The sequence below is a fragment of the Drosophila innubila genome (genome assembly GCF_004354385.1).
Source record: "Drosophila innubila isolate TH190305 chromosome 3L unlocalized genomic scaffold, UK_Dinn_1.0 0_D_3L, whole genome shotgun sequence".
NCBI classification, from domain to species: Eukaryota; Metazoa; Arthropoda; class Insecta; order Diptera; family Drosophilidae; genus Drosophila; species Drosophila innubila.
Window position 1 is genome coordinate 10,938,408 of NW_022995376.1, and position 19,753 is coordinate 10,958,160.

Here is a 19,753-nt window from a genome sequence, read left to right on the forward strand (position 1 = left end):
AAGTAGTAAAAATAACATTTCTTTTCGCCATAGGGCAGCACTGTGCGTCTTTCGCACGCGTATTTTTGTGCAGATTTTGTGTGGAAATTCATAGTTATTTGTTGTGAAAATAGTTAAAAACAGCAACAATCATGGCGCAATTCGATTTAACACGCATCAATTGTCAGTATTTGGACAGACATTTGACTTTTCCACTGCTGGAGTTTTTATGCGGCAAGGAGGTTAGAAAATTCACTGCTTCGTGTCACCGTCATCACAAATGGCAAATTAATTAATAAAACGCCACAATGGCTTGTGTATTTTACAGATTTACAACCAGCAAGAGCTGTTGGAGTACATTCTGGATACGGTGAACAAGACGAACATGATTGATTACACCATGGACACTCGCAAGCGTCTCAATCTCAGCCAGGAAATGCCGGAGGAGCTGGTGCAGCGCAAGGCCGAGGTGTTGGCCACGTTGAAGCAGCTGCAGAACGAGGTGGCGCCCATCATGAAGGCCACCGACATTCTGAAGAACGGCGAGAGCATGAAGGACTCCAAGACCTTTGTGAATGCCCTGCAGAAGGACTACAACTTCAAGGTGGAGCACCTGGAGAGCGCCTATAAGCTGGCCAAATACCTGTACGAGTGCGGCAACTACCAGGAGTCCACTTCGTATCTGTATTTCTGTCTAATCGTCATGTCACCCAATGATAAGGTGAGTCGTACTGAATATTGACCAGGATTTGATCCTAACTTTTCTTTCTTGTAGAACTACCTGAATGTGCTGTGGGGCAAGCTGGCTGCCGAGATTCTGACCCTTAACTGGAACACGGCTCTGGAAGATTTAACACGTCTGCGTGATTACATTGACAGCGCCAATTTCTCGACCATTCAGGCGCTTCAGCAGCGCACCTGGCTGATCCACTGGTCAGTGCTGGTCTTCTTCAACCATCCCAAGGGCCGTGACCTTATCATTGAGATGTTCTTGTATAAGCCGCTGTATCTGAACGCCATACAGACCATGTGCCCGCACATTATGCGCTATTTGGCTACCGCTGTGGTCATCAATCGCACACGTCGCAATGCGCTTAAGGATCTGATTAAGGTCATTCAACAGGAATCGTACACGTATCGTGATCCCATAACCGAGTTCCTCGAGTGCCTCTACGTGAACTTTGACTTTGAGGGCGCCCGCCTGAAGCTGCATGAGTGCCAAACGGTCATCTTCAATGACTTCTTCATTGTCGCCTGCCTCAACGAGTTTGTGGAGGATGCGCGTCTGATGATCTTCGAAACATTCTGTCGCATCCATCAGTGCATTACCATCAGCATGCTGGCTGACAAGCTCAACATGAAGCCCAACGAGGCCGAGTGCTGGATTGTCAATCTAATCCGCAACGCGCGTTTGAATGCCAAGATTGACTCGAAACTGGGACATGTTGTGATGGGTACACAGCCACTGAGTCCATATCAGCAGCTGGTGGAGAAGATTGACTCGCTGTCGATGCGTTCGGAGCATTTGGCAGGTCTGATTGAGCGCAAGAGCAAACAAAAGAATCAAGAATCGATCGACTCCTGGAAATACTACTAAGCATTATAAGTTTATTAACAATTCACAATTTTTGTATCCAACCAGTAGGCAATGCCACCGTGCATTTCAATTGTAAACAACCGTCACTTGGCGCGAATAAAACAACATCTTAATTCGCACACCTTGTCACCTGGAGAGATCACGTCTTGAATATGAAATATTCAACATTTAATATGCTCAACATTGAATTTGCTTTTATTTCCATTGGAATATTAGGTTACAAAAAACAATACGGATACGGAGTTACAAACAATTTATAATTCGCCTAGCCTAGAATGGTCCTAGTCCTAGTTCACTAGTTTAGCTTCTTGTACTACAGACTGCGACTAGCGCAGATCGAAGATCAAACAATTAATTGCTACCTTAGCTTATTCTTCGCCGTAGGAGACACCACCATCCAGGCACGCGTCGGTAGATTCTGTAAATGCCGTATCCATTTGCGCACGACCAGCAGCCAAATGATGCCATAGACCACACACACTATCGCCTCCAGATAGTAACCATCAAAGACTATTTCACATTTGCCCGTACTTTTTGTGCACTCCTGTAACCAATGACAAGAATTAAAGTAACTGCTTGGAAGCATGAGATGATGAATGGGGTCTTACCTGCTGATCCTCCTTGCTGAGGCAGGTGTTGTCGGGCTGTGTGGTGCACTTTTTCCAGGTCAGCACATCCACTAGCCAGAGCACCACCGTGTTGGGCCAGTTGCCGCCAAGATTGCAGAGGGTATTCAGGAATGTCATGTAGGTGCCGCCCACGGCAGGATCCGAGATCTTGGCAAAGAATGCCATGGCAGCCACAAACATAGAATATAGGAATACCTGATAGCATCCATAGCTAACGACGAGCAGGACATAGTAATAGACGGGCACCTCGCCACCCGAAATCAGATACGGGGTGGCATAGGCGATCAACGTGGCCACAGTGGCCAAGGCAATCCTCCAGGGAATGGCCCTCAGGTACAAATCCATGGGACGAGGTCCATTGGTGTATTTGCCAACAATGATGGGTAGTATGAGCTGTAGTGGAATCACGGGAATGGCCAGCAGTGCCAGCTTCTCCTTAGGTACGCCGGCATCGATGAGCTTCAGGGATGTGACTCCATCGGAGGCGGCAAACGTAACTTTCACTGTGAGCAGAATGGCTGCAAGGATTTGTACAGGTCGCTTTCTCACCATGTCCCACAGCACCTTGTAACTCTCTTGGATATTCAACTCGTGCTCCTCCTTATACCGTGCATCCGTGTGAGCATCGGTAATGTCGTTCTCCTTCTTGAAAAGCGCCACCAGCGTTGTGGCCACTATGAAAGTGATGCCCCAGAACCATAGGAAACGCGGCAGTGTTATCATGCCCGCATCCGCGGGAACATCACGCAGATACGAGTTGCAAAAGTCTTTGGACTCGAGCGCAATGAACACCACATAGCCCAGAAAGTACCCGGCTGTTTGTCCCACACTGTTGCAGGTGGAGGCGTAACCCACATTGCAGCGCTTCAGCATGGTCAGTGCCCAGCCATCGACGGCGATGTCTTGGGTGGCTGCCAAGAAGTTCAGCACGAAGAAGAGCAGCGTCAGCAGCGGAACATTTGGATCGACGCCATCGCCGCCCAGCCAGCGATCCACGTGCGCGGACAGCAACAACATGAAGCCACCCAGCAGATACTGCACAGGGACTAGCCAAGACTTGCGGCGTCCAAAGCGTCGCACATACAACGAGTCCACAATGGGCGCCCAGAGCAGTTTGATGCTAAATGGCCAGTAGGCAAAGGAGAATTCTGCCTGCTGTTTGTAGCTAGCGCCACGATTCTGCAGCAGCATGGGAACGGCAGCAATCAGGCCAATGGGAATACCCTGCAGTACATACAGGAAGAGGAGTATGGCAATGTTGCGTCTATCGCCACGTAGATCAGGCTTCTCGTGTTTATCCTCCGCATCTGCCATGGACTCGACGAGCTCCCCCCGCCCGTCATTGGGTTGACCTCGACGGCGCTTCGACATGTTGGCTACTTGCAGACTGGAATCAAAGAAATGTGCGTTGAATATTGAATTTGTTGTTGCTATGAATCGGGTTTACCCGCAGCTGCTGTGTTTAATCAGCACAAAAATTACAACAACTCCGCACGTCCACGTCAGTTAACGGCAGCTCCACTTCAGCGGGCAACTCTGCTCCGTTTCAATAATCTTTATCAGGTTTCCACTTCAACAGTGATTAATGCGATATAAACAACCAAATTTAAACTCTCTTTATTTCATTATGGCGATGTGGCGACGGTTTGTTGACGTTTGCGGATCCACAAAATCCAAGTACTTTTTTGATTCAAGGCGACGATTCTCTTAAGCATCGATAATCGAAGTTCGTTTGGCTATCGATATATCGATAGCGGCACAGCTGAAAGCTCACACCATAACGGGTTTTTTCCACTAATGTACAACGGTTATTTTACTGAATTGCGTTATTTTTATTCATGTTGCGAATTAAAAAATAAAATATATTTAATTTTCAATGTCTTATTTATTTAATAATAAAGTGATTCGGACTTTAGCTTTGCTTATACATTTCTGTTTGCGATTACATATTAAATATTTTATTACAATCAAAAATTAAGTATGCATATACTGTTACAGGCTCCAAATCAAAAACACGAAACGGCTGTTCTCGAATAACAATTTCCCCAATTCATTACAAATTCTTTAAACTCTGTGTTTCTTGTGACTGAGTTGAGTTGATTTTTTTTGCTTAGCTTAATTAATAAAGATGTATAATTGAAACTGGCTGGCTGTGTGTGTGTTTGTGACGTACGATTGATAAAGTCGTTTTGTATGCTTTCATTGAATTCTTATTGTTTTGTTTTGATCGTCGTTTTCACACATGGCGTGCTTTAGTTAATTAACTTGTGGAAGGCCATTGCAGACGGTTTCGTTTCGGTTGCGGCTTCTATTTAGCTGGGGAGCCACAGTAGACGGACTCCTCCCACTTGTGGTGCACCTCTGGCGTCAGATTGCTTATCTGCACGTGCACGGCCTGATGTTTCTCAAACTTGGGCGGAATGGCGCACAGTCGATACTTGACCTCATCGCCAGGCATGGGAACATATTCCCCTTCGATGCTGATTACAGAAATGAGTCAATATTAAATATGGTTTGAAATTACTCGTTAATTTCAAGAGAAATAAGAAGAGAAGAACTTACTCGGAAACGTGACAAAAAACGTCCTCGCCGCCATTGTTGGGCGTAATAAAGCCGTGTCCTTTGGTGCGACTAAAGGATTTCACAACACCATTCACCACTGGGTTTTCCATGGCGCGCGCCGAACTGTTTTATTGTGTGTGTGTGTGTGTGTGTGTGTGTGTATGTGGCAGGCAGATGTAGGAGAAGGAGAAGCAGATAATTAAATCAATGCCAGATGATAAGAGGTCGTTGGGAAAAACCAAGGACTTACGTCGAGGCCGTGCGTGTACGGCGTGTGATGATGGGACTCGGCAGTTGCAGTGAGGCGTTTGGACTGTGGCTATTTTGATGATGGAATATTGGCGGCTTGGCAGACAGCATCTTTTCAGGTGTTTTTGGCTCGGCCATTCTACTTGTTCCTTTTTTTATGGGTGGGCGGAAATTAGCTGAGCAGCAAGCGGGGAGTGATGTAAGCACTACTGAAGCAGCAGCGGCTTTCGATGTGTGTGCGTGTGTGTGTGTGTTTATCTCTCACTCAAATGGACAGCAGCCAAGTCTGTCGAGTTCAAGGACAGGGCGGTTAGTCGGTTAGTCAGCAAATTGCGTTGCGCTCAAAGACGTTTTTCTTTCAATGTCACTCACCAAATTGGCAGTGCAACTGACTAACTTTTATAGCGCACTTTCACCTGGCCTCCAATTCGTAAACTGTGTGAATTTCAGGTCGCGTGCCTTGGGGATTTCTAACTTGCATGCATCCAGTCAACTACACTAATACTGATGCAATTTTCTTTTTCTTTTTGCCGCAATCCGCAATGCAGCCGGCACAAGGCAATCGGGAATATGGCGCGCGGGAATTATAAAATTCAAACAACTTAGATCTACACAAAGCTGCACAACTTTTTGGATGTACTTTTGCCACTTTTATATTGCGCTATAAACAGTTAATTCGCTTCTTTTCGTCCAAAACTGAAAATGAATGGCGTCGGCGGCGTCAAATTTATATCGTATATTATCGATATGTTGACCTTGGTACTCGATACTTGATAACTATTGAACAGCGCCGCCAGACTATACGCTTTGACCAACGTTGCCAGACACTCTGGTGTAGTAGAAGCACTGTTGCCAATTTAGCTACTTAATAGCTTTATTTATATAGCTTAATAATGATACTTGCTGCTACAGTTATTGGTAAAATAACAATTTCAATGACGAAATTGACAAAATCGAGAAGATTTTGGAATTATCTGAATAAATATGAAATCTGATGTTACAAAAATTGACCATTATATTTTAGCTATTCTTCTTTGCATATTCAGCAATTTTTCTAAAACACTGGCAACATTGGAGTAGAAGCCGCATCGATATAAAAACAACGCGCAAAACAAATGAAATAGACTTATCAAGAATACAATTAATTAAATAGTCGTTTTTAGCTTTTGTTGCTTTCTCATCATATGGAACTTTTATCATTTAGGTGTTATGAGTGATAGCGATTTGGATGAAATCGTTGATAATCCAGCGCGTTTATTGCTTCAGTTAATGGAACCCATTCGAGAAGTATTGCAATACATATTTGACGACCAAATGCCTGAGGAAGACACAGATCCAGACTCAGATGAAGATCCTGTTGAATCAGTCGATGAAGAGAGCAATGCAGAAGCCCCACAAGCCCCGGACTCAGATGGAGATCCTGTTGAATCAGTCGATGAAGAGAGCAATGCCGAAGCCCCACAGAACCCACCTGTAGAGCCAGAAGAAGAGACAGATGACGAACCACAAGAAGTGCCAATTATTGAGCTTCCAACGACATCGCACAGAGCACACCAGCTGCAACAGCAACATCAGCCGCTTTCAGCTGAGGTAATAGACCTTGGAACGCCGTCTCCAGCAAAGAAACGCAAACGTCTGTCTCCTGTCGCCAGCAATGAGGTGATGGGCACTCCAGTGGCGAAGGCATCTTCAAATGACGACGATGAAGATGATGGCATGACGTGCCCCATTTGCTTGGAATCATGGGAGATGAGCGGTGATCATCGTTTGGTCTCACTCAAATGCGGTCACCTGTTTGGCGAGTCCTGCATTCGTCGCTGGCTGACCGAGAGTCAGCGACAGTCGGCCGTTAAGGTGTGTCCCCAGTGCAAAACGAAGGCAACCAACCGGGACATACGCTGCCTCTATGCCAAGCGGCTGAGGGCCATTGACCGCACTGAGGAGCATGGCATGCGCAGGGATTTGGATGCAGAGCGTCGACGTAGTCAGAGTCTTACCACAGAACTGGCCACCGTCAAAATGACACTCTCGATGACCGCCAATAAACTGAATGCTCTGCAGCTGGATTACGAAAGACTTCGTCAAGTGGTGCGCTCAGGTGGCGGGTTACGTGGTGCATTTGCCGACGATCTTGACAGTGGCTGCTCACTTAAACAACTCAATCAGCTGGCCAGCCATCGACTGTATATGGAGAAGAACTTTGAGATAACGCGGGAACCCGGTTGCCGAGTGCTGCTCTACTCTTCGGCGCACTCCACACTGATTGCATCCCAGAAGAGTGCACAGAATCTATTCCCTGGCTATGGAGTGCGCTTTATTGATCCGCCCAGCTTCAAGCCGTTGCATTTTCTGCACACCTCAGCGCAGCTGGTGCGAGACATTGCCTTCAGCGAGAGTCAGCACCTGTTGACGGTGGCCAGTCGTGAAGCGCGGCTTAAGACATTTGATATAAGGACACGACTATGCAGCATGGTGTTCTCTGCTAACGACAAGCCCGTTTGGTCCTGTGGCCTGGATCGCAATGAGCGAGAGCATTTCCTATATGCGGGCGATCTTCGTGGAGGCGTTTACGTATTTGATGTGCGTTTCCCGGAGACGATTCTCAGCGAATTCCAAGCTGACGGTAAGTTTCAACCGATTGAAGATGTCTCTCATCTCAACACTTTATTCTTTGCAGATAACTTTAGTCCTGTGATAAACATTGCGTCCGTGCCGGCGGGCAAAGTATTCAGCAATGGAGGCTTCTTGGTCTGTCAACTGAGCGTTGTGAAATTCTACGAGTATGCCAATGATACGGCCGTTGCCACACGCCTCAACGTAGATGGTCCCTTTCTATCCATGCAGTATGACGCAGTGCAGGATACGGTGCTCTTCTCGGCCCGCTCCAATGCCCAGTATCCGCAATCGCGTTTCATACTCGGCCAGTTGGACAAAATCGATGGTGTACCTGTGTTTAAGGTGAAGACCACAATATTTGGATCACCCGCCACGCCCTTTATGACGCGTCCTACACAACTGGGCGTGGAGGATAATACGCTAGTCGTTGGCTATTTGCAGGATAACAAACAGTTGATGATCTACGATGTGAGGCGAGAGGAACGCATCCAAACGATGCCCGTTAATGAGGTCATCTATGACATTTGTCCAGTTAATACATCGAATGGCACCTATCTGACCGCCTTAACCGATAACAAGTGTCGTGTCTACAAGGTCAACAGTTCCCGAAACTGACAAGTGGAATAGTAACCATTCCCACCAAGACTTTTGCTGTGCAAATTGGCTGCTTTACTAAAATAAATATTAATTCAAATTAATCTAATTATTAATGTGTTCGTTTAGTTAGTGATAAGAAAAAAAAAACAGTTGAGTTATATGTTTCCTTGTGGCATTTTATTTTAGTATTATTATTTAAACATTCTCATGCTTGTTTCACGCACAAACTTTTTATATATATTCATATCTTTATTTTGTTATTTTTATCACTTTACACACAAATCATGACCATAATGCTAAAGGCTATATATGTTTTTTGAATAATGTTTTCTTTTTGATTTTTCTGTATTTCGATTTTCTGTTCCAATATCTAAAACATTTTGGTTAATTACATACATGTACATATACATATAGTATTTTGAGTATATTTTCGACAAAAAAAAAAAAAACAAAGAAAATTAATGAAGATTATTATGTGATTTCATGAGTTAGATAAATGTTTGATTAATTATACATACATATAAAGCTATAGAAAATGTTTATTTCATTTATGGGCTGGATTCGAAAAAAATGTACGAAACTAAATAAATTCAAAGTTTCATCGCCCCCAGGACAGTCTCAATTGTTAAACACACATTTAATTTGTTTATATAAATCCATTGTTTTTGATGCGTTCTTACATTTGTCTAAAACTAATTGTTTTCTCTTTTTCTTTTTATAAATTGTTTGATTCGAGTCTTGTCTATTAGCCCCCATTTCTAAATATGTAAAAATGGTCAAAAATATCAATGTATCAAAAAAGATCGTTGGTCATAGGTTTTTGATTTCTTAACGTTCAGCTATATCTTGTATATATATATATATATATCTAGTTATAGTATAAAGAGTTATAGAGAGTGTGTGGTATGTTGTGTTTAGTTGAAAGACGTTAAATTGTATCTATACTTTTCAAGTATATATATTTTTAAATATATTATCTCGTGTTTTATTTGTGTGTTTTGCAGTTTTCTTGTGTATGTGTGTGTATTAAGTTTAGAGAATACATTATCATAGACATATTATTATTTTTATGTTTATGTTTAGTAGAGACATGTATGTATGTTTAGATGAATATGCTGCTGTTGAGTTAGCGTTAGACTTAAAGAACTTACGAACTTAAATAATTGTCGAGAACTAAATGTACATTTATGTATTCCGTATATAAACACTAGATTCACTTAGGCTAAACTAACTCAAATTGAAAGAAAAGAGTCAATAGAGAGAGATGGAAAAGGGAGGAACGGAAAGAGAGAGGGAATTTTGTATAGCAAATTCAACAAATCGCCGAACTTTGTCATATTGAAAGATAGATTGAGAAGAGAGTGGAAGGAGTAGGGGGGAAAGTGGGCACTTGGTCGCTTAATCGATGCGCGCATAACGCGGCACAATATCCTTGCTGATCCAGTAATTGCAATGCTCATGATCCTCCTGACCAACTGCATCCTGTCCCACAATGATGACACGACGACGCGAATCAAATGATTGCACCGTTCCATGCGATACATAATAATAGAAGAGCTGCTGCATCGCCGACACAAAGCGTCGCTGCTCGACGGTGTGTGGCTCATAGCGTCCCAGGATGGCCTGGACATCGGCATCGACGTTGGCCAGCTGATCCTCACCCTCGCCCTGGGTGACCACATAGAAGGGCACACTCGGCTGCAGACGGGCATTCGTGAGCAGTGGACAAACGGTGCGAATGTCCGTGATGATGGCCACAAGGGCAGCATAGTTGGTGGCATTGTAACGCTGGATAATCTCATCGGTTAATCCCAGGGCGCCCAGTTGCGATGCCTGCAGATAGGCGCGCACATCCTCCGCTGTCCAATTAGCGTGCAATTCCCGCAGCTTCAGCGTGTGACCCTCGTGGGCTGTGGCGCCCATGACAAGCAACGGATGTGTAATGTCCACCGCGGGCACCTGTTTCCAGGACTCGGAGGGATGCTGGTAGAGTATGTCGCCATCGAGCACCAACCACTCGTGACGATTGGCATTGCTGTTCTCCTGTGCCTGTGGCAGATCCACCGGGAAGTTGAACCAAGTGTCTGGCGTGGCAGCCCACAATTTCTCGCTAGACGCCTCACGCAGACAATTTGCATCCTGACAGTCCAAGGTGACCATCAACTGTTGATTCAAACGCTCCGATTCCTGCAACGGCTTGCCGGGATAAATGGCCGATGCGGACGAGGACCAGGCGCGTGTGTAGAGATTCTTCATCTTCTCGGAGCTGACCAGCGCCGAGACGAGCGTTGCACCTGCCCGATGACCCAACAAGGTCACCGACTTGGGATTGCCACCAAAGTTCTTAATATTCAACTGAATCCACTTGAGCACGGCAATGATATCGGTCAGCGCATAGTTGCCCGAGGTATGAGGATGCGACTCCTTGGTGAGTGCATCCAGGGCGAGGAAACCAAAGACGCCCAAGCGGAAATTCGGACGCACAAAGATCACATCATGGGAGCGTGAATAACGAGCCGACGGACGCAATATGCCAGGCGAGGGACCAGCCAGGGACTCGGCACCGATGAGCACCACCACGGGCAGGGGATTGGTATAGCGTACATGTGGCGTGACCACATCCAAGTACAGGCAGTCCTCGTCACCAACTGTGGTGCCATTGCCCAGTCGTTGAGTGCACACGGTGCTCTGGTTGTGCGTCTGCAGAGTTCCATTCCAGCACTCCTCGAGCTTGCCAATCAACTGAGCCGGCTGCCAGCGCAGATCGTCGACTGGCGGCTTGGCATAGGGAATGCCACGGAAGGCGAATGCGCCATCCTCCTTGACACCCTCGACCATGCCACATCCCGTTACGGCGGAGATGTAGCGTCCCTCGCGCAACGGTGGCGACGTTAGCGTCTCGTGGGTGAGCACATAGCCAATGACGGCCAGGAGCAGCATAAATAGGAGTATGCCAAACACAATCAGGGCATCATCCACGCTGCACTTGTAGCCACGCAGGCGACTCCACATAGACTCGGGACGATCACGTTCCTCCTCCTCGGCAGCGAGCTTCTGCTCCGCGGCCAGTTTCTCATCCTTGAGATCGCTCTTGAGCTCATCGGCGCCATTGCTCTTGACTGGAGCACGATCCACAGTGTCCTGATCCTTGAGTGAATCGTCCAGAGTTTCCATGGACGCCAGACCGGCTTTGCCCAGACCCAGTTCGACATCATCGCCGGATTTCTTCTTGGGCATCATGTTGGCAATGGGCAACTTGATGGCATTGAGCAGACCACGCTTCGGTGGAGCATCTGCATCCTCACCAGCCGCTGCTTCAGCTGTGGCTTCTGTGTGCAAGATAAACAAGATTAGAAATGGATTCTTCAAGGGGTTCTAGACTGCAGTCTTACCTGACTTGGCATCCGCATCGCCATTGGTCAGCTGCTTCTTCTGCTGATCCTTGTCCGCGGCGGGTTTGCGCACAAAGAAACTACGCAGCCGCTGGCCAAGACCAGCACGTGGTTTCTGCTCCTCCTTGGCAGCCGCATCACCATTGGGCTCCTTCTCCTTCTCCTCCTGCTCCTTGTCCTTCTCGAGCAGTTCTCCCTCGGCATCGTCGCCCTCTGCCTTGGGTTTGTTCTTCATGAAGAAACCGGGCAGCTTTAGGCCACCAATGGGTATCTTCTTGGGCTTCACCTCGCGCTCCTCCTTGCTGATCTTCTTCTCATCACCATCGCCAGCGGCTCCATTCGGTTTGCCACCATTCTCGGCGGGAATGTCAATGATTTCCTCGCCTGATTTCTCGGTTTTATCTTGTGGAACTGGCGACTTCTTGCCTGGATTGGGCGTGGCCGGTTTGGATGATTGTGGACTTGGTGTCTTCTCTTTCGATTCATTCTTCTTGCTGTCCAGCATTTTGTCCGTCTCCTTTGGTTCCTCTAACGACTCCTGTGTCGCCTGTGTCGCTTCAGTCTGTGGCGTTTCCTTCTCCTCGAGTTCGCCCATCTTTGAGTGGTGAGTCTTGTGTGTGGACTGAATTTGTAAGTTGGTTTACTTTAGAGAACTCCAATTGAATTCTGCAAAAAGAAAAGAGGAATTTGTTAAGCAATTTGTTAAACAAGTAACTTTTTTAACTATTAAGCTTAATATTTACAATCTTGTATTTTTAAGTGTTCAATTAATATACTTTATTTTCAAAATCGAAATAAAATTGTTTTTTTTCTTAAGTCGTTAAATTTTGTTTATTTGAAATAGTTTAAATTTATGATTCTTCGCGATAAACTAGTTAAACGAATTAGTTTTTCCTTGCTAACCTGGACTTAGTTGATTTGTTTTTTCCGAATATGTTAGTTAACTTAGTTAATCTTTGGCTGCAGTTTGCGTTGTTTATTTTTTGTACTTTTATTTAGTTGCTAAGCAGCTGGAAAGGATCTAGGATCTATCACGATCGCGTGCTGATTTGCTTCTAGCTGTCGCTGCTTTCCTCTCTCGACTTTTATACGCTCGACAGGAAAATCCAAAATTCCCGAAAAGCCGACGCAGCTGAGCTGCCTGACAAATGTCAACGCCGGCTGCGTCCTTCGTCCTTTGTCCGTTGTTGCAACTCTCAATGTCTTGGGCAACTTGCTGTCTATCGTCTCTACCTGAATCTGGACGTGTCCTGTTTGCGCTACCTGGAAAAGCGTTCTCAGGTAAGCGTGGAAATTCGCTTGCATGTCCTGCATGCCGCATGGCATTCTTTCGGGGCGGGAAGACCGCAAATTTATTAAGCAGCCAGCTGCGCCTTAACCTCCCCTCCGCTCTTCTCAGCTTGCTTCCCTATCGACTGTACCCCGCACCCTGCTGCCTTCAATACGTGCGCTTCAACGCATTTCACACATTTTCCCATTTTTCCCATTTAATTAGCGGAAAACTTCGTGCGCAACGAGCGCTGCTCAAGAAAACTGCGTCCTTTATTCCAAGGACATGTCCGAATTGGCCTAAATCATTAACGGTGACGCCGCTGGCCAACAAAATGTCCACCTATCATTGTCTCAGTAGCACGTTCGGGATTCCAGTTTCAGTTCGGCTAATTGACCGCAGTCCAGGCGACAGAAGTCATGAGAAAGTATTTTTAAACAAAGCAGACTGCAGTCAAAAAGTGCATTGGTTTTTTAAATAAAACATTAAATTTGCATTAACAAGAAAACGACTGAGGATCCTGCCAGGGATCAAGAAAGTCATTAAGTTGACATTAGGTATGGCTTATTATCAAATATACAGTAAGTCGAGACATCCATAAATGCTCTGTAAAGATCCTTTATAATTAAATATTATAACTGAAATTTTTTTTGAATTTGAAATGTAAGTAAGAAAAACTTAATAACAAATTCTTTGTCTTCATTGTTTTCTTTTTATATTATGATATATTATACAACTGAAGAAAACTATTGTAATAATATGGCAAAACTTTCTAATAAACTCTTTAACTTATAAACAAAATGAAATCAATGAGAAATGCCAGCTTGCTGATCATTAACTTTATCGCATATTAAAATGCTTCACATATTTTAAAATACTATGAGAATCAGCTCTTTTCATTGATATAATTGAGAAATAGAGCAGGTTTCAGTTGCAGTCAATAGCTGATAAGTCAAAAGATTTGTTTAGTGCAGCAGAACTTTGAAATAAACCAAATGTAAAGTTCTTTTTTGTTATCATCTACGACAAAGTGTCAAGTTAGCGACACACTTAGGAAAATATGAATAAGGAGGCTGAACAAATGTACAAGTCTCACTTATACGCATGAAGTGGAAGAAATAAAAGAGCAGGAGGAGAAGGAGGAGGAGGAATTGGAGGAATTGGAAAACGATGCCAAGTCGTGAACTCTGCCGCATGTAAATCAACCGAAATTCCATTAAAATGTGAACTTAAAGTTCAAATAAGTTGCGTGTCATAATCTGTGGACATTATCATTATCATTATCAGTGTTTGGTCAACTGCATGGAAATTGTGCAGCCTAGTAGAAATCGAGAAACTAGAGGGGAGAAATTTAGTAGAAGAAAATGGAACAGAATAACGCACCATGTTGCGTATCGAAAGTGAAAAGAAACAAAGTGACATACGACACTTGCAACTTGCAACATGCGACATGTAATAACAAAGGCAACGCAATGAAAATCCAATTGAAGCGGATTTTAAAGGCATTAGACGAACAGTCAGACACACAAGGAGAGAGAGCGAAATAAATGGAGGTGGAGGAGATATGGGGCATGTGGCATGAGGCAAGCAGACGTTCGCTAGTTGCCCCCAGCAAAAAGTTACAGACTCGTTAACAGAAGCAGGTCAAAGTAATTACAACGCACTCCAAAAGATACTTCCATTGAACTTTGTATCTTATGCTACAGCAAAAGTATCAGTATCTGTATCTGTATCTATACCTATATCTGAGTAACTGCAACTGTATCTGTAGTTGAACATGTGTCTGGTCGGTTTCTTTATTGCAATTGCAAAAAGAACGAGAGAGCTCAAAGTCTATCAAGTCGTAAAGTTGAATTCCAAACAGTCATCATTGTTAATTAGCTGCGAAATGCGTTGAAAGATACATTCTCCATACATCACTCTTTCCCCCTCTCTCTGTCTCACTGTGTCCATCCTGTGTCCATCAAAGGGGCCAAAGTTGACGCGCCCATTGTCACGCATATTGCCGCTAAGTAAATATAATATATCTGACAGGGGGTATATCCGACGATATGCCACAATATGTGGCAAAGTCTATAATTTGCCTTGCCTCATAAATTAAATCAAATTCGAAACTTGCGTTTCACATGCGATTCCTTTACTTCTCATGTACTTTTTCTTATATTTTTTTTTCTCCGTTGTTTTAGTGCCGCACATGAAAATTGCCGTTAAAACATAAAAATTGTATGTGCACAGACATTTTTATATTTTTTTGGGGTGTACGCACAGTGGTGTTAAAAACAATCATTACTTTGGTATAAGTAGTCAAAATTTTAAAAGGAATTATCGCTTAATTAAAAGCACAATTTAACAATACTATAGAAAGTACACTTTACTTTATTTCTTTTTAAAAAAGGTAAGGTATTTTTTAAAAAAGGTATTGGTTTTTCAGAAAAATAAAATAAAATACAATTTTTCATACTTTAAGCCCACTGTGCAACGCTAAAAAGCATGCAACATAAACGCAAAGCCGCACATAAAAAGTAATCCTCCCCTTAAGCCGCAAAAAAAACAATAAAAAAATGCAACAACAACAAAGTGAACGACAACTATGCCTAGACATGACAACAACAAATGTCTGAAATTTAATCAAGTCTATAATAAATTTGGAGTATCTTTAACATGTCCAAAAACACTTAGAAACGCATAAAAATGCAATTGTTGTGCACACCCAACAAACAGTGGGAAACTGACAACTGGTCACTAATATTTGTTGCCACTGTCGTTGTTGTTGTTGTTGTCGTTGTTTAGTTGTTGATCCTAACTGCCAACAAGGGCGCAACCTGTGAGTGGAAAGAGAAAGAGAGAGCGAAATTTTGGATAAATGCAGTCGAGCATGAAATAAATTAAAGTAGGAAATGACAGTGAAAATAAGGAAGGGGCAAGTGTTGCAAGGGGAAGGAGAAGAGGGTAGCATGCGGTGTGCGTGGGTGTTTATACTAAAAGTTACTTTAAATGCAATGTTGTTGTTATTATTATTATTAGTTTTTTTGCTGTTGACTAACACACGCTTTTTTGCGGCAAATTTGAAGCATTGCCTTCAGCAACTGTCGCCAACAGATGGCGCCAGCATTGTTGCGTGCTGACACGCAGTAAAATTATATTCTTTGAGGGTGATTTGTCCTGTCAAATGCAGTGTGGAACACTTAAGCAGGATATTAGAAAAATACAACTGCATACGGCACTGTGGCCATTAAAAAGCATGATAAGAATCATTTTTCAAGCGCTTTAACCTGCACTTATTATTTTGTATATCAATTTTGATTATATACGAGGAAACTTGTCTAGACAGGCGACACCAACAAATACAAAAACCAACTAAGAGAAGGGAATGCAATTAACGCTCGACGTTGGTGGGTGGAAAATTCTGAGGTGGCAAGTTGATTGAGGCGCCACGAGTTTTTTTTGCTTGCAGGCAAAATTACAGTGCATCCTTCTTCCTAAAGCGACCGCAATCAGCGGCATATTCAACACCACTTGCGGCAAGCAAAAGTATTTTTCAATTTGCAACTCATATTTCAAACGCGGCTGCCTCGTAACGAAGTCAATTTGTCATCCGGAGCGGATGGAAAGCAAAAAGGGCCAAAAGAAACAGCTAACAAGCTACAACTACAACTACAAGTTACAAGCTACATGTTACAGCTAAAGTTCTGGCCATAGTTCAAGTACAAATGCCTTGCGGCAGTTGCTGTGTATCTATGAGATACAATTTATTAAATGTTCTGCACGCTTGAAATTAACTTCTTTTTTTTTTTGATTAGCATTCAGCGATCTATCTAGCTTTTGTTGTTTTTGTTGTTAATTTCATGGCTATTTATCATAAAAAAAAGATGGAAAGAGTGGCAAACACACGTTACATGATGAGCAGCTAATGAACTTGCGCCATTTCTCAATTGCTTGCCAAGTTTTCCCATCAAGAGCCCAAAGTTCATTTGCGAGCACGTGTCCCCATAACAGAATAGAGGATGTGAAGTTGAAACGGGAGCTGCAGGAGAAGCATGCAGTGTAGTCATGCATGAAATGTGAAACAAATAAACTCAAACTTCAATCCACTTTCAACCCGAACTCGACCACAGGCGACATTGCGGTTGACGCCTTTTCTCGTGCACGTGCACAAGTTGCCCGGAGACGTTTACTCGTTATTCCACTGATAGATGACAATCTCAGAGGGCAGGTAAAACATTCGGAAATTCGAAAAAAGGGGTGCAAACTCTCTAAGGGAAACAGCAACGACAACAAACAACCAAAATTGAGGCGCCATTTCGCTGAGGATTTGGAAATCAAACAAAACGAAAACGAGGACTCAAATTTTTATGAATTTGTAATTGTGCTCAAGAGACAATAAAAAAATGAAATAACAAAGCATATGTTGTTCCAGAGAATACCCTGTAAATTTGGATAAGCTGTCATAGCTTGTCAAAAATTAACCAATTTACTTGCGAATTATCAATTTTATCATTATTTGGCTTATAATTTGATTATGCATTTATATTGAAAAATTCTATTTACAAAAATAAAGGAAAATGTATAAATATTATATTTTTGAAAGCTCCAACATCTTTTATCTTTGAAAATTTCATATAAATCACAAGAAACTTAAGTTTTCTGCAGTTTATCTGCATGCTGTGCTAGTTTACAGGGTATTCTTATAGCTGTGCATTCTCTTATCTTGAAAACATTCTTGATTTTAATGCGCATAGTACATTTTTCGAGTTTTCCTTATCCCAACAGAGGATCAATCTAAGATTTTATTGCGCATTTCGGGCAAACACAAGTTATCGTTTCGGATTTCTACGTATCTCTTTATCTCACTCTCTTTCTCTCTCTCGCTTTCAATTGCTCAAGGATCTGTTAGTTGTATTTTTTTATGAGCAACGTGATAAGACAAAGATTGAACCAGTCAGATAAAAATACAGTCTGCACCACTGAAAGGCACCACAGGACCACTCCACATCGAACAACGTTGTGTGGTGTCTGCATTTTGAGTTAGGATCGTTATGTTTTTTCTCTTCTTCTTTTTTTTTGGACTGTTTACTTTGTGTGTCAACAGTTGGACATGGAAATTTATGAGTTGTGCCTCATTAGTCAGTGTCAATAGAGAAGGAATGGAGTCAAGTCGAGTCAAGAGAGAGATCCAAGTATTGAGACAATAACAACAACCGCGTGGAGCATTAGCGGGATCGTTGAGGGATTTACAACGGGGACAAGCCGGAAAAGCCAATTGAAATGAAACATTTGACCGTGAACCCAAAGGAAAAGCAGCAATTGGAGGGGCACAGGGAAGGAGGGAAGGGGAAGGGCACACAATTGTTGAGCGCTTGTTTATCTTTGCATTTGGAAAGTGTTGAAATTGTTGTTTAGTTTTCGGTTCGGTACCCTTCTCGACTCCACACTCCCTCACCCCACCTTCCTCAATCCCCCCTCTACCATTTCCCCCCAAATGAGTGCTATCAAAACCTTTTGCCAGCCGGGAAAAATTTAAGTCTCTAATTGTTGTTTACATTCAAAGTGAAAGCCTTGCCGCCCAACGACAACAACAACAACAACAAGTAGAGGAAACACGTGCCACGCCCACATGGTCCGCCCATTACATAAGAAATTTCAATTCAATTTGAAGAAACATTTTCTTTTGATTACGCAGGGAAAATGTAGGGAAATGTAGGCAATGAAAATAATTTGTAGCGGCTTTTTGTCTTTGAAAAAGCTGGCAAAACAATGCCACTGACAAAGGGGCAGGGTATTGCAGGGGTAGGGGGTGTAGTGCTCCACACTGGAACAGTCGCGGCCCAATAAATCTTTGACGCATGGAAATGCAAATGTTGCATCTTCGGTATCCCGACCCCATCCACTTCTCACACAGCTGTCAAGTCTTTTTGTTGTTGTGATTTTCCTGAAGTTTTCATTTCTTTTCTTGTATTTTGTTGATTTTTTTCGTTGGAGCTTTTTTTTGTGTGACGGTTCCCGGAAGTCATTTGGGCGCCTTTTTTTATTATTATTATTATAGTTGTTTTTGTTGTTTTTGCTGGAGCACAGCTGCCCCGGAATTCGCCTATTCCAAAAGTCTGCGTCTCGCTTTCTTAATTGCCCTCGGCCTATTAATTTCTTATTGAATTATTGTCGAGCTGTAGGCTTAAGTTCCAAGGCGTAGTTCCATTTCGGGATTTATTTTGCCGGCTTGCATATTAATGAGCCTCAAATTGGATATTTTTGGATGGAAATTTGAGCATATTTTTAAAGAGGTATCGTACAAGAAAGAGTCATCTAAATATATTTTGGTCTTCACATTCTCTGCTGATAGATTGAAATATTTCAATGACATTTGTGGGCTTAGCGCGTTATGTTTATGAAATCTTCAAAAGGATTTAACACACATTTCTTGAGATCTCTGATTCTGATGGATGTGCTAATGGAATTGTTCCCGACACGAGCCACAAAAAAGGGGAGCGAAGCGAGAAGAAATAAATTAATGGAAGGAGTAATGACACGAGCTATTAGTTTAAAGATGCATCTGTTAACGGAGATGGGATTCAACTAAACTGAACATATAACAAAGACACGAAAGCAGCTGAGAGAAATATATTTATGAATTTTTGACAGCAGTAAAAAAACATAGAGCTCTACAAATAAGATTAATCATGTAAATCTTACTTCAACTCTACTTAAAATAAGTTTTCCATACAAAAACTCATTTTTCGAGCAACTCTGTAGTTAATTAGAAAAGGATCATCTCAACGAAGCATAATAAAAATTAAAATTCAAAGATCAAGAAAAAGATTGAAAATCTTAATAATATAGCATCTAGATTTTGAAACATTTCTTTCTA

General features: G+C 43.0%; 5 protein-coding genes across 8 annotated transcripts in view; 2 read left to right on the forward strand and 3 right to left on the reverse strand.

The window, feature by feature from the left end:
• The first annotated feature begins 24 nt into the window (after positions 1-24).
• Positions 25-1,695, forward strand: LOC117786815 (eukaryotic translation initiation factor 3 subunit E). Its single transcript, XM_034625219.1, has 3 exons — positions 25-221; positions 308-700; positions 755-1,695. Exons 1-3 carry the CDS (start codon positions 132-134, stop codon positions 1,574-1,576), a joined length of 1,305 nt encoding a protein of 434 aa, XP_034481110.1. The 5' UTR covers positions 25-131; the 3' UTR covers positions 1,577-1,695.
• A 53-nt stretch (positions 1,696-1,748) lies between these two features.
• Positions 1,749-3,919, reverse strand: LOC117786810 (acetyl-coenzyme A transporter 1). The gene is made up of 3 exons (XM_034625207.1): positions 3,653-3,919; positions 2,185-3,592; positions 1,749-2,120 (listed from the first exon to the last, which is right to left on the reverse strand). Exons 2-3 carry the CDS (start codon positions 3,574-3,576, stop codon positions 1,935-1,937), a joined length of 1,578 nt encoding a protein of 525 aa, XP_034481098.1. The 5' UTR covers positions 3,577-3,592; positions 3,653-3,919; the 3' UTR covers positions 1,749-1,934.
• Positions 3,920-4,070: 151 nt separating this feature from the next.
• Positions 4,071-5,751, reverse strand: LOC117786873 (cold shock domain-containing protein CG9705). The gene is made up of 4 exons (XM_034625292.1): positions 5,389-5,751; positions 5,018-5,302; positions 4,768-4,890; positions 4,071-4,685 (listed from the first exon to the last, which is right to left on the reverse strand). The coding sequence occupies exons 2-4, from the start codon at positions 5,152-5,154 to the stop codon at positions 4,514-4,516; spliced, it is 432 nt and encodes a 143-aa protein (XP_034481183.1). The 5' UTR covers positions 5,155-5,302; positions 5,389-5,751; the 3' UTR covers positions 4,071-4,513.
• Positions 5,752-6,228: 477 nt separating this feature from the next.
• On the forward strand, positions 6,229-8,763 carry LOC117786799 (E3 ubiquitin-protein ligase RFWD3). The gene is made up of 2 exons (XM_034625195.1): positions 6,229-7,639; positions 7,694-8,763. Exons 1-2 carry the CDS (start codon positions 6,286-6,288, stop codon positions 8,245-8,247), a joined length of 1,908 nt encoding a protein of 635 aa, XP_034481086.1. The 5' UTR covers positions 6,229-6,285; the 3' UTR covers positions 8,248-8,763.
• LOC117786783 (neurotactin) overlaps positions 8,380-19,753 on the reverse strand; it is a 28,193-nt gene continuing 16,819 nt past the window's right edge. For 2 of the 4 annotated variants that reach the window (XM_034625168.1, XM_034625167.1), the window contains exons 2-3: positions 11,622-12,287; positions 8,380-11,558 (exon numbers count right to left, since the gene is read on the reverse strand). In XM_034625168.1, the coding sequence (XP_034481059.1) occupies positions 9,628-11,558; positions 11,622-12,216 (2,526 nt within the window). In that variant the 5' untranslated portion in view covers positions 12,217-12,287 and the 3' untranslated portion in view covers positions 8,380-9,627. Of the gene's footprint in view, positions 11,559-11,621; positions 12,288-14,630; positions 14,637-19,753 lie in introns of all 4 variants that reach the window. The other 2 variants (XM_034625169.1, XM_034625170.1) reach the window with 2 other exon arrangements.

Excerpts from the sequence above, each read along its gene's own strand:
- LOC117786815 (XM_034625219.1), top strand. The coding sequence starts at position 132 with ATGGCGCAATTCGATTTAACACGCATCAATTGTCAGTATTTGGACAGA. Across the intron at positions 222-307 it reads AGTTTTTATGCGGCAAGGAG|ATTTACAACCAGCAAGAGCT; the intron begins GTTAGAAAATTC and ends TGTATTTTACAG. Across the intron at positions 701-754 it reads TCATGTCACCCAATGATAAG|AACTACCTGAATGTGCTGTG; the intron begins GTGAGTCGTACT and ends TCTTTCTTGTAG.
- LOC117786810 (XM_034625207.1), bottom strand. The coding sequence starts at position 3,576 with ATGTCGAAGCGCCGTCGAGGTCAACCCAATGACGGGCGGGGGGAGCTC. Across the intron at positions 2,121-2,184 it reads TCAGCAAGGAGGATCAGCAG|GAGTGCACAAAAAGTACGGG; the intron begins GTAAGACCCCAT and ends CATTGGTTACAG.
- LOC117786873 (XM_034625292.1), bottom strand. The coding sequence starts at position 5,154 with ATGGCCGAGCCAAAAACACCTGAAAAGATGCTGTCTGCCAAGCCGCCA. Across the intron at positions 4,891-5,017 it reads CGTACACGCACGGCCTCGAC|TTCGGCGCGCGCCATGGAAA; the intron begins GTAAGTCCTTGG and ends ACAATAAAACAG. Across the intron at positions 4,686-4,767 it reads GTTTTTTGTCACGTTTCCGA|CATCGAAGGGGAATATGTTC; the intron begins GTAAGTTCTTCT and ends TTCTGTAATCAG.
- LOC117786799 (XM_034625195.1), top strand. The coding sequence starts at position 6,286 with ATGGAACCCATTCGAGAAGTATTGCAATACATATTTGACGACCAAATG. Across the intron at positions 7,640-7,693 it reads CAGCGAATTCCAAGCTGACG|ATAACTTTAGTCCTGTGATA; the intron begins GTAAGTTTCAAC and ends TATTCTTTGCAG.